The 13752-nt window shown below is 36.9% G+C and overlaps 1 protein-coding gene across 2 annotated transcripts; it reads left to right on the forward strand.

Annotated features, from left to right (window-relative positions):
- The first annotated feature begins 597 nt into the window (after nucleotides 1-597).
- LOC113687245 (replication protein A 70 kDa DNA-binding subunit B-like) lies at nucleotides 598-10852 on the forward strand. Of its 2 annotated transcripts, XM_072048510.1 has the most exons (11): nucleotides 598-974; nucleotides 1097-1298; nucleotides 1467-1518; nucleotides 7677-7850; nucleotides 7933-8203; nucleotides 8282-8491; nucleotides 8583-8661; nucleotides 8757-8886; nucleotides 9680-9837; nucleotides 9914-10034; nucleotides 10113-10852. In XM_072048510.1, the coding sequence occupies exons 2-11, from the start codon at nucleotides 1261-1263 to the stop codon at nucleotides 10530-10532; spliced, it is 1653 nt and encodes a 550-aa protein (XP_071904611.1). In that variant the 5' UTR covers nucleotides 598-974; nucleotides 1097-1260; the 3' UTR covers nucleotides 10533-10852. The 2 variants fall into 2 exon arrangements, with proteins under 2 accessions (XP_071904611.1, XP_071904612.1); XM_072048511.1 differs by having other exon boundaries at nucleotides 598-1298; nucleotides 7687-7850.
- Nucleotides 10853-13752: the final 2900 nt, after the last annotated feature.

Here is a 13752-nt window from a genome sequence, read left to right on the forward strand (position 1 = left end):
CGGCACTTTTCCCTTTCTTTTTGTTTTCAATTTTAAACTTTTTTTTTCATTTTTTTTCAAAGATAAGCCAATATGCATTAAACCATTTTTTCTCTCTTTTTTTTTTACTTTCTTTTTCTCTTTTTCTAAAGATTCTATGCTAAAACTTACAAAAATACAAAAACAAAAATAAAAACTACAAAACAACTAAAACTAAAAAGTGAATGAAACTAAAATAAAATAGCACAAACAATAATAAACTAAAATGCCAACAAAGCATACCAATTAATTCAAAAATTTGGTGTCTACAGTTTGCCCCTCTTTGTCTGAGTTTTGGAAAAACTTGAGACAAAGAAGTAGACACCAAATACTTACCTGTGTTATTGGGCTGCAACATCCTATACATATATAAGAAAATCTTCGTTGTGCAAGAAAGCTTTAAGTTTCAACCGCCCTTTTTGGATATCGTTGTCAATTGAGTGGACAACTGGACAAGGTAGAGATGTTGAGCTGATATTGTACAAGTTGTTAATGCAATGATTGGTGTTAATATGACTATTTTATCCATGATGCTTGCAACGTTATCACCCATTGTAGTCTGCTCTCCTCTTATTATTTTGATGGGTCCCTTTCTTAATTGCTTAGGGGCTCATATTACCAAATGAGCCCATATGTAGAATACTAATTCCTAAATAAAATGCACCAGTATAATCCTTCGTATGCCAATCCTGAAGTGGCCGGTGCTAAGCTTAATTACACAGCACTGAATAGGCACTGAATAAGGGACCTCAGTAATCAAATCTAACATTAAATGGTCAGACCCCTGTTTCTCTTCCTCTGCCACCCAAAACCGTTTTCTCATTTGCCCCTTTGCAAATTTCACCGAAGCCCCTTTGATTATTGGTGACTATTATGAGAGGTTTTTAATTCAACTTCCACCAGTTTCACCTCCCTCTGTTAAACGGTCTCTTAATTTCTCCATGTTTGCCACCCATGTCAGTTTCTGTTCCTCTTATTATGTTGGGCTTCTTTAATTCCTTGGCTGATTAGGTTTGATTTCCGCTTATTTGCTTCTTCTTCCACTTTATTCCTCTTAATGGCTCTAATTATTAAACAGCCACCAGATGAAGTATTAGCTCCCCCACGTTTTCCACCTATGGCTTTCCTCCTCCTTCCGCATTTGCTAGACGCATAGCCTTCCATCTTCTTCCGTTTCTCTCCTTTCCTTCTATGATTGGTTGGTGTTAAATCTGTTGCTACATATAGCTGTTTCTCTGTGATATGTTTGGTCGCCGATATGGAATTTCCTTGGAATTGAGGTGAGATTCGTATACAAGTAATTTTACCCATTTGATTTTGGCTTTTGCTTTCAAAAAAAGAATTACCATGCTTTCTTAGACCTGATGTGTTTGTTCTCATCTGCATCCTTCGTCCGTTTATTAATTCCGGCCTTTCATACCAAGTTAATTATTTTTTTTGTCATGCAGGCTCAAACTCTTCTCATCAAGATCAAGTTTTATCGGTTTCTTTTTAAAAAAGGTTAGTTCATTTTCGACCTTTCTCCAAACTTGCTGGAATAGCTGTTTTGTTTTTTTTAAAAATGATTTTGTGGACTGTGTTTATCATTGAATTCATGCCTGCTTGGAAATCTCCGTTAGTTTACAATTTATGCTTGTTTGGCAATCTTCTTTTGTTTACATTGGATTTGAGTATTATGTAGTACAGTTAAAAAATCTTTTGCTCTTTCATCGCTCATAGATTTCATGACATGTGTATATACATGAAAGCATAAGCAATTAGTATTGTAGTTGTTCCTTATTTTAAAAGAGCTGCAGTTCATTCGGTAGCAAAAAGTGGTTAATATTTGTAGGCTGAATCTGTGCTGAAGTATACTACAAATAAGCTTGTGTCTTAGGATTCATTCTTGTGTCTTAGGATTCATTCGAATTGTTCAAGTTTGTGTAAACCTCAAGTTCCAACCACTTTTGTTAGTTGACCCAACATTTCCATAGCAACCCACTATGAATCGAAACATTGATCCTTCTAAAATGTTCGACCGAAAAGCTCGACGTAACGAAAAGGCTAGACAAAGATATGCCTCTTTAACTGAGGAGCAGAAAGAAATCCAACGGAAAAAACGCCGTGATACCTATAAAAGTAAAAAAGAAAAGACAAAGACTACTTTTACCTCCTCGTTAGTATTGAGAGGAAAAGGTATCGCGCTGTATATACTACATTATAGTGAATATTTAGATGCCCACCTACCTCTATAATAACTCCCAACAAGTATGGCTGTAAACTAAACTACCTTTGCCTGTATCTCTATGCTCAGATGATGAGCACACCAGTAATAAGCAACTGTTACAGCAGGCTTTTCGCATTCAGGAACCTAACTGTGGTCATAAGCACCACAGTGAGGCAGGTTATTTTTGTAATCCCTTTTCCTTTAGGCTATTGTGATGTCATATAGGCATAACATTTTCACAATCTATTTAGTTCCTGGAGACAAAGTTGAAGGTAATCGAAGGCAGAAGGAGCATGTTTCAGAATTTTCAACATATCACAAAGGTGAACCACATAGAATTAAAAACATTTTTAATTCACAAATATCCAAAGATATATTAAAAGAGACCTACAAAATATGTTAGTTAACATCCTGTGGAAAATGTATAGGTTCTACTTCTACAGCTCGACGGATAAAAAAGTGTCAGCATTCTAAAGCGACCCAATCTTCAGGTTTAGTTATTGTTTCCTACTGCTAAGTTTAATTATTCTTTCCTCTTGAAACAAACATTACCAACCGAGATTTCTCCCTAGCTACTAGCTAAAAGTGATCACCTTATTTGCCAATATTGTAGACCAACCACCCATCTGCAACTCTTGCTATAGCTTGCTTTCTGAAGCAATGGAGGATCTAACAGGTTAGCTAACAAACTGATCACCATTGTTGATCATATAACAGTGGCGATCCCATTGACAAAAACTGATCACCATTGCATAAATAGGATATTCAGTTGAACCTAAACGTTCAAGAGAAGCTAAACATATGTCAAGACGAAGGTGTAAACAGAATTCAGGTTTATTCCTTCTACATAATAAAACAAGTTGTAAAACTTCAACATATTAAAAATCATATTAATGACATTTTTGATCCATTCATGTAGTTAAAAGCTGTGGGGAAGACCAAAATGCTTCGATTAGGAAACAAAACAATGTACGCAAACAACATAAAAGGGTGGTGACGGGAATTGAGGCATTATCTTCGATAAGCTTGGAAGCTGATAGATTACCAGAGCAACAGAATTGCAAGTACTGCGGAGCCAAAAAATTTTATTCTGAGTCTGCAAACTTTTGTTGCTCTGATGGAGAAGTAGTCTTAGAAGAGAATAAAATGCCAGACATATTAATAGAGCTATTTACTGGTGAAACTGAAGAAGCAATTTGTTTCAGAACCTATGTAAGAACATACAATAGTATGTTCGCTTTCACCTCTTTTGGAGTTAACTATGATAAATCGCTTTGCCAAAGAAGAAACGGAATATATACTTTCAAAATTCAGGGCCAAACGTATCATTTTATAAATCAATTGATTCCCCATGGAGGATCGGGAATGTTTTTGCAGTTATACTTTCATGATACTGAACATGAAATCGCAAATCGATTGGCTTTTTCAACAAAACTAACTGAGAGCATAGTGGTGAAACTCATGGAACTCATGAAAAGTAACCCTTATGCCTGCTTTTTCCGAAGCCTGAGACATGTTCCAGACTTGAACAATTATCAAATAGTCCTGAAATCTTACTGTCAAACTGATCAGCGAGTCTTTAACAAGCCAACAGTATCCCAAGTAGCTGCACTGTGGGTTGAAGGTGAAAACTCACAGGACAGCTATGCTAGACACATTCAAGTATACACAAAAGAGGGTCAAAGCCGTAGAATTCAATATTACTATGGCTGTTATGATCCATTGCAGTATCCACTTCTATTTCCCTTTGGCGAAACAGGGTGGCAACCTGGAATTCAGAGATCTGGCACTGGTAATCCAAAAAAAAGGAAAAGGTCAGTTAGAAATCATCAACAGACTGCAACTTTAACAAGCTTCAGATCTGCCGAAGATATAATAGAATCAGAAGAGAAAGGTTAGTTGTTTTTAAATATAATACAAATTTTATGAATACAATTTTAGTTTACCAAATGTAAATTGAAGCTTAAAATTTTTTGAAACAGCTTTCAAAAACTTTGAGAATTCAAAGGAGAATGTGTCCATGCGTGAATACTATGCATATAGGTTCCAGATGAGGGAGAAAAATAAACCAAGTATTCTTAATACTGCCCGTGCATTTCAACAGTATGTAGTGGACATGTACGTAAAAATTGAGAGTCAAAGGCTTGATTTTTTCCGGCATAGGCAACAACAAATTAGGACTGAGCAATTACAGGGTGTCATGGATTCTGTAGTTGAGGGCCAATGTAGAGGTTCAAAAGTAGGGCAACGAGTAATTTTGCCAGCATCTTTTATAGGAGGTCCTCGTGATATGAAAAGAAGGTATGTTGATGCTATGGCCTTAGTTCAAAAATTCGGAAAACCTGACATTTTTTTAACAATGACTTGTAACCCATCATGGCCAGAAATAAAAGAAAACTTACTGCCCACTGATGAGTCTCAAAACCGTGTTGATCTTTCTGCTAGAGTTTTTCATGCCAAATTAGAAATTTTAAAAGAAGAGTTGTTTAAAAAAGAGGTATTGGGTAAAGTAGCTGCTTACACCTATGTTGTTGAATTCCAAAAACGTGGGTTGCCGCATGCACATTTCTTAATAATTTTACACCCAGCGTCTAAATTATATTCAACGGAATCCTATGATCACATAGTTTCTGCTGAGATTCCAGACAAAAAAGAGCATCCACACTTGTTTAAAATGGTTCGCAAGCACATGATGCATGGTCCTTGTGGCGAAAAAAATGCAGATAATGTGTGTATGCAAGGTACAACAGTTAAAAAATGCAAAAATCATTATCCTAAACAGTGGGCAGAAAAAACTACACAATCTGAAAATTCTTATCCAACATATAGGCGGAGGAGCAATAGAGAAAAGGTAAAAGTTCGAGGCCATGAATTGGATAATAGATGGGTAGTTCCATATAATCCTTACTTGTTAGCAAAATTCAATTGCCATATGAATGTTGAAATTTGCTCAACAATAAAGGTAGTCAAGTATACTTATAAGTACATATATAAGGGACATGATAAAATACACTTTGCTGTGAATTCAGATGACAGATCTAAAGAGATAGATGAAATTAAGGAGTACCAATCAGCAAGATGGGTTTCTCCTATTGAAGCCATTTGGCGAATTTACAGATTTCCCTTATTTGAAACACATCCTGCTGTCATTAACCTTCAGCTACATCTTGAAAATTACCAATCTCTGACCTTCAAAGATGATGCTGATCTTAGAGATCTTTTGAAAAGTAAATTTGCTAAGAAAAGTATGCTAACTGAATTTTTCCATATGAATGCTACTGATGAGAGAGCCAAAACATTGAAATGCACATACAAAGAATTTCCTGAACATTTTGTGTGGAAACCTGGTAAACGCATATGGGATATTAGGCAACAAAGAGGTTCAATAGGCCGAATTGTTACAGCAAATCCAAGTGAGGGTGAGAGGTACTTCTTAAGATTATTGTTATTGAATGTAAAAGGGCCAACATCATTTGATGACCTGAAAACTGTCGATGGTGTTTATGTTAATACCTTTAGAGAAGCAGCAATAATGAGAGGATTATTTGAATCCAATAACCCTCAAGAGCAGTGCCTAGAAGAAGCAGCTTTATACCACATGCCATATAGCTTTAGAAGACTATTTGCTACCCTATTAGTTTACTTCACTCCTGCTGATCCAAGAAGTTTATGGTTAAAATTCAAAGAATCTATGTCAGAAGATTTCAATAGAACTTTGAATTTGTCAAACGATCAGGTCCAACATAAAGTTCTCTATGAGATTAGCAAGTTCTTAGAATCAATGGGAAAAAACATTAATATGTATGGATTAGTACCACGAATCTTAAAGTTTGATGAAATGGATAGAGGTACAAGAGACACAAATTCTGAGCTAAACTTTAAAGTCAATGAAGAAGATATTGCTGCTATCTCTAAATTAAATGAGGATCAAAAAGTAGCATTTGATACTATCATAGATGCTGTTTTTATACACAGCAAAGGAAGTTTCTTTATTGATGGGCCTGGGGGAACAGGGAAAACATTCTTGTACCGTGCACTACTAGCTGCAGTTAGATCAAAGGGATGTATAGCTTTGGCAACGGCCTCTTGTGGAGTAGCTGCTTCTATCTTACCTGGAGGTAGAACAGCCCACTCACGATTTAAAATTCCTTTAGACATGAATCCTAACAACATGTGCAAAGTAAGCAAACAAAGCTCATTGGCAAAGTTATTACAGCAAGCCAAATTGATCATTTGGGATGAAGCGCCTATGACACATAGAGCAGGAATTGAGGGAGTAGATCGTTTACTTAGAGACCTAATGGATAACTCTGAATTATTTGGGTCAAAAGTGATGGTATTTGGTGGTGATTTTAGGCAAGTTCTGCCGGTAGTTGTAAAAGGGTCAAAATCAGACTTTATCGAAGCTAGCCTTGTAAAATCTTATATTTGGCCTCATCTGCAGAAATTAAAATTGAAGGAAAACATGAGAGCAAGATTAGATCCTGATTTTAGCAAGTACCTTCTTCGTATAGGTAATGGAACAGAAAACACAGTTAAAAATGAAAGTATTCACATCTCTCAAGCATTGCTTCTTCGCTATACAAATGAAGCAGAATCCATAAATCAATTGATTACAACTGTCTATCCAAACTTCAACATATTTTCTGAAAATACATACTCATTAATTAATAGAGCAATTTTAACTACAAAAAATGATTTTGTAGATCAGATCAATGAAAAATTGATACAGGAATTTCCCGGAACCCCATTTGACTATTTAAGCAGAGATAAATGTTTAGATAATTCGCAGCAAGCAATTTTAGAGGACTTCATGAATAGCCACACTCCAAATGGTTTTCCTCCACATCGATTGACATTGAAAGAAAATGCACCAATAATGTTGTTGAGAAACATTGACCCACCAGAAGGTCTATGTAATGGAACAAGACTTCTATGCAAATCACTTAAACACAATATTATAGATGCAGTCATAAGTTCTGGTGAATTTGCTGGGAAGCAAGTATTTCTACATAGAATTTGCTTTCGTGTTGAAAATGACCCTAATTCTCCTATATCTTTTGAACGAATGCAATTTCCTATAAGACTTTGTTTTGCAATGACCATTAATAAAGCTCAAGGGCAAACTTTAGATTATGTTGGCATTTATTTGCGAGAACCTGTTTTTTCACATGGGCAGCTGTATGTTGCATTATCTAGAGCTAAAAATAGCAAATCTGTTAAAATTTTGATCACACCTCCTGTATATGATTCAAGTTTAGATTATGTGACTCCTAATATAGTTTACAAGGATGTATTGCAGCTATCTTGTCAATAATTCCAGTACTCTGTTATATGTAAATAGCAAATAAAGTACCAGTAAATGTCTTAGTAATACATTATATTTAAATTCTATGAACTTACTACTTCGGAGTGTAACTCTTGTCTTTGGAATCCTTCGATTTTGTGGTAGTTGTCTGCAGCACTCTTCAAACGTCAAAAAATGGAAAGCAACCTGGTAAACTTCACAGAACTCCAACCTCTCATGGACAACTGGACTGCCATTGTTCAAGTGATTGAAAAGCAAAAGGTTCAGGTTTCAAGAAATGGAAAACGCTACCAAAAGTTGGTGTTTGTTGATAGTCAGGTAATATAGCTTATCATTGCATACTTTGGCACTATACACAACTAATTAATTACCATAGCACTTACTGTATTCAAAATTACAGGGTCAAACTGCTCAAGCTCTAATTTATGCTGGAGATATAATGTTCTTCAGGAAGTACTTTGAACCATATCGAAGATATTATGTATCGAATGCTAGGATTCAAAATGTGTTGCCAAGGTACAGTACGTACCCAAATGAGTGCTCATGGACCATTGACAACTCCACGCTTGTCCAAGAAATCGATGAAGTGGACCCCCCTCTGATACCTAATGTGTTTAACTTTGCTGACTACGATTCAGTTTATCAGCACATTGACACAACTGATGAAATAGGTACCATTCCTGATTTACCTTAACATATAATTTACATAGTCATAGTTACACTTTTTAATATCAAACTCTGGTTATTAGATCTTATTGGAATAGCAATTCACGTGCACCCGAAAGCAATCAGAGGTGGAACACCAACTAGGGATATCATTCTTACAGATCATATGTCGCACCCAATGGTACTGACCCTTTGGGGAGAGCATGAATCAGAAGAGGGACAAGACATAGCTGATATGATCCACACCCAACCTGTGGTTGCAGCGCTTCGAGTCCGAGTGACATCTTACCATGGTACGTACTCTTTTAAAAACCATTTACAAAAATCCTAAGTTGACTGAAACCAGAAAAGGAAAAACTTATGTTGCTATTGTCAACTTTGTAGCCATGCATCTATCCACCAAATTCTCCAGCAGCATACTAATCAATCCTCCAATTCAGCAAGCCAATGACCTGCGTAACTGGTAACTTTACTTTAAAATAGTTACATTATAAATTATTCAACATTCATTACCAAAAAGGCTTACTATCCTTTACATTACAACAAATAAAATATTAGGTGCAGTCACAATCAAGAGGAAATCACGCGTTTCATTGCTGAGCGGACTTATGGTGATCGTCTCAAACTCCTACCTGTACCAGATGATGACAGAGTTATAACTATCAGCGATCTCACAGCTGTGGTTGAGGTACATATACAACTCACTCACAATCCTTTATTTCTGCATGCATGCCAACAGCCAAAAAGTCTGTAGTCTCTTCCATTACAAAATTGGCTTGTGGGTTATCGAATTGGATTATACTGACTACAAGCTTGAACTACCATTCCCTACTCTCCTGATTGATTGGTAATGAGATTTGAATGTTTTGGGCAAAAATGTCTTCAGTTTAGTTTTCATTGTATCTGTACGTTTTTGTAGAACTAATTAATGCTCCCTTTCATTTGGTTTTTCCGGATATACGGGCTTTCATCCAGTAATTTTGTCCTCGTTAATGAAATTAGTAGCTCCTGTTTTCCCATTTTACCCAGTAATTTTTTATTTACTTGTTTGTCCCATTTCTTCGTATTTTTGCATCTCTGTGACTTTGTAGGTGGAATTTCGTGTTTTAATGCTACTGCGTAATTACCATTTTTTCCCCTACTCATTATCTTACTTGTCAAATTGTACTTTCTCTCTTGTGAACCTCACTGTAGCGTAAAGCTTTTTAATTCTTTTTAATTGCTTGATGGATTCTATAGTTTTATTATGAAACTCTCGCCCATGTGAAATTCAAGAATCATATGCTTTGCATTATCTTTTATAAGAGGGTCTTCTGGGCCTAATACAATTCTTGCCTGGCGTACTAGATGTTAACAAATGGCTTAACACAATAGGTTAACAGTGCTACAAAATTGATTATCTACTTTGACTTCTATTACTATTAGCAAACTTGGTATACTTGTCCGAGCCTTTGTAATAATACAATGCTCATTCATTGCAGGCAAGGCCCTATTGGATTAGAGGCATACCAAAACTTCTAGATAGAAGTCAAAAGCTATGGTACCATTCATGCCCCCACTGCTACAAATACATCAGAGCAAGGCCAGATTGCGAGATCACCTGCACTTCATGCTACCAGCGCATCCGTCTCACTCCACGGTAAACATATACCTTAATCTAATATTAACAACCCCTGCTGCCAAAAAAGCTTCTAATAACATGAACCCAAAAACAGCTGCAGACTAACAGTGCAAATTAGTGATATGAGTGGTGCTATAACTCTTGACCTGAGTGGTGATGATGCTGAACAACTCCTCCCATTCTGCATAAGTGACATCCAAAAGCAAGAGCAGCAGGTACATTCGAACTCAAAACTACTTTGCAACATTCTGCTCACTTCAAATAAATACTTAAAGTCTCTATTCTTCCTACAGGGAAATGTCCAGTACGCCACTATAGCAGATTTCATCAAGCAGAAAAACTTAGTTTGCTTGGTCAAGAAATCAAATACAATCCACAGTTCCAGGAGCTCAGAAAAGTACAATGCCATAGTTGCCCATATCAACAATGCTACTGCAGAAGAAAACTATGTCATCAGCAAATATATCACCAACTACAAAGCTACAGCATCCACTTGGGCAGCAGCACAAGAAGAACATTCCAAAAAGAATGTTACCGACATGGCTGAAAATATGGCAATAGAAAAAGTTGATAGCATAATGGAAGGAGAAACACAAAGCAAAGGAGTGGATCAACTCAGTCCTTCTAACACAGAAGATAAGAAGAAAAAGGCAGCAGTTGCAGCAGCCCCAATGAAACTCAGAGTCAACCCCACTAAGAAACACCGCACCTAAACTGCCAAAGCCCATCCTTGAAGTTATATCCTTTGCGAATGGATCTTCATTATTCCTAAGTACTACTACTTTAACGGACAAACTTGGCTGAACTTTTCCTTTATCTGTTCTATGTAAATAGAAGTATCTAAAATAAGACTGTTTCAAATTAGGTTAAGTGCAAGGTGGTCTATTATACCTTCTTAGAAAAGGAGCCACTGAGCATTTAATCTAAATCTGAAACTATCATTGGGCCTATATCCCTGTCCGTATGGTCATGAACTCAAACATCCTGATCTAAGCTATGGTTTTTTATAATACTATGATGTGGTTCTCTATTATTTTCGTACGGCTTCTCAGTTACAACTTCCATCTTTTCTCTCTTCACTATTATTTACGAAGGTTAGATAGATCTCACCACGCGCATTATGGAGTGCGCATTGCGCGACCCACAGGCACCCCACTCCCGCGCATTGCGCGGGCCTCCCCCCCTAGTAACGTGGTTCGTGTTGGAGCCAACTCGCAATTATACTCGTACTGCTTTACAAAAGCGTTGGACAAGTCCAGCCAGGTCTTTGCTTCTTCGGGTTTCAGCTTGGAATACCAGTCGAGTGCATCCCCCTCCAGACTTTCCGGGAACAGCCGTAAAGGCAAATTCTCGTCGTCTATGGGCCTTCCCAATTTGTTGGCAAACAAGCGGAGGTGCGTTTTGGGATTGCCAGTTCCATCGTACTTGTAAAACTTAGGGGTTTTGAACCCCTCAGGCAATTGCACATTTGGAAAGAGGCAAAGCTCATCGTAATCCAAGACTCCTTGCTTGTTTAACTCCTGACTCCTTCTCATAAATTCATCAAAACGATCGAGCCGTTTGAGCAGCTTTATATCAACGGGAGCAGAAGATTCCCCCATTTCTGCCTTGGCTTGAACAATATGGTCTGGTAGGAATGGCTCAGCAACAGGGTGATAAAAGGTATGTGGCTCAGGTGGTATATTTGAAGTGATTTGGGGTGGTGGACCTCGCGTGTGAGTAAGAAAAAATGAAGGATGAGGAGGGTAAGTGTATGGCAAATGTATGGTAGGATAGGTGAAAGTTCCTTCGGGTGGAATAATGAAAGGTGGAGCAAAAGTGGTTTGGGTCGTGGCTATGCCAAACGATTCTGGCTCCGGCTGACTGACGGGTTCAGGCTCAGGTTGAACTCCACTACTGATAAGCTCATCGATTAATTTCTTTCGGGCGGCCATTTCAGTTGCCATTTCACCAAACTTCGTAAGCATCTCGGTCAGTTGGACCCCCAAACTTGCAGTCTCAGGTTGAGCTGTAGTAGTAGACTTATCCGACAATTCCGGTTGCGAACTCATGTTTACACGACTCCTCTGGGCTTGACTACGGGATCGCGTTATGATGGGGCTTCGACGAGAAGCTATATTTAAATATTACCTGAGAATTTTGAAAGGAATTGCCTTTAGATAACCCTTGCCTAGTTATTACAATAAAAATAAAGAAAAAGAAAAAGGCAAGAGTTAGTAGATATCCAGGAAATTCGGATGCATGTCCTATGGGGGAACCCTTTTTGTGCCAAGGGTAGGCCTAGCATGAAAATGCAATCCTCTGAGGTAGGCACTATACCATACCTGATGGATCTGATCAACTCATTGAGTGAAAAATAATTTTGAAAAATTTAGTCAATTGGATTGACGAGAGACACTTTGTCAAAATGAGGTCAACGTCCGAATAGATTGATCACTTTTGATTGATACAAGAATTTGCAAAAACGCACGGGTTTTGACTTTGACGAACTTCCTATCGAAGAAATTGGAATTCGTTAACAAATTTTCTTAGTGAAACGCAGGTCAAAAACTCCAACTGATCAAATGGATGGATGCAATGGATGGTTTTCTCAGAAATCGACTAAGTTTCCCAATTTGAAATTGACATTGAAACCCTAATTGGTCAAATGGGTTGAATGAAATTGACCATTTATTTAAAACTCGATTGGATTACCCTAAAAAGGAAAACGGGTCGAATGAATTGAATGAAATTTAATTTACCCAAAATTAATCAAATCACCCTAAAAAGGGTAAATTGATCAAATAGATTGAACGAAACTTGACTTATTCAAAATCGGCTCGGTTGCCCTAAAAATGGGTGAATTGGCCAAATGAAACGAAATGAAGATTTATTCAAAAATCGACCAGATGACCCTAAAAAGGGTAATTGGTCAAATGACCCTAAAAAGGGTAAATTGGTCAAATGAATTGACGATTTATTCAAAATCGACCAGGTGACCCTAAAAAAGGGTAAATTGGTCAAATGAATGAATTGGTCAAATGATGAATGAATTGACAAAATGGATTGGATAAAACGGATGATTTATTCAAAAATTGACCGAATCGCCTTCAAAAAAAGGTAAAATGGTCAAATGCATTTATTCAAAATTGAATGGATAACCCTAAGAATGAATTAAACTAATCAAATGAATTGAATGAAGTCAATTGATCAAACAGATCGAGTGAAATGATGATTTGACCAACTCGCCCTAAAACTAGGCAAATCGGTCTAATAGATCGAATGATTGATTCAAAATTGACTAAATCGCCCTAAAAAGGGTAAACTAGTCAAATGAAATCGGATGACTTATTCAAAATTGATTGAATTGACCTAAGAAATGAGTAAATTGGTCCAATGAATAAAATGGAGATTGATGATTTATGCAAAAATCGACCAAATCACCCTAAAAGGGTAAATTGGTCGAATGAATGAATGATTTTTCAAAAATCGACCTGATGACCCTAAAAAGGGTAAATTGGTCAAATGAATGAAGTTATTCAAAATTGATTAGGAATTGACAAAATGGATCGATTGAATCGTTCGGCCATTGGTGGTTTCAAAAAATTAGTCTATGAGCCTTCTAAAATCACGATTTGGCCTCAGTTTATTAACTGTCTCAATGATAAGGAATTATTTGTGAATTTCTTCAAATTAATGTCCTTTACGCAAGGGATTTTTACCAATTTTTGATAAAATGGCCAAAAAGTGATTATTAGATGCTCATATTCCAAAGATTACTCTATGAAAATGATCGGATCCTACCTTACCTTGTGCACTATCCCTTTGGATGGTACAAAATGTAAACGTGCAAGTCTCACTGGATTAAGTATCCGAGACACAAAGGTGGCTTATTCCTAATGCGGGATCCCCTAAATGGCATTCCCTTTCTAGGGTTTATGCCTGATGCCATTT

Source organism: Coffea arabica, chromosome 5e (assembly GCF_036785885.1).
Source record: "Coffea arabica cultivar ET-39 chromosome 5e, Coffea Arabica ET-39 HiFi, whole genome shotgun sequence".
Taxonomy (NCBI): Eukaryota; Viridiplantae; Streptophyta; class Magnoliopsida; order Gentianales; family Rubiaceae; genus Coffea; species Coffea arabica.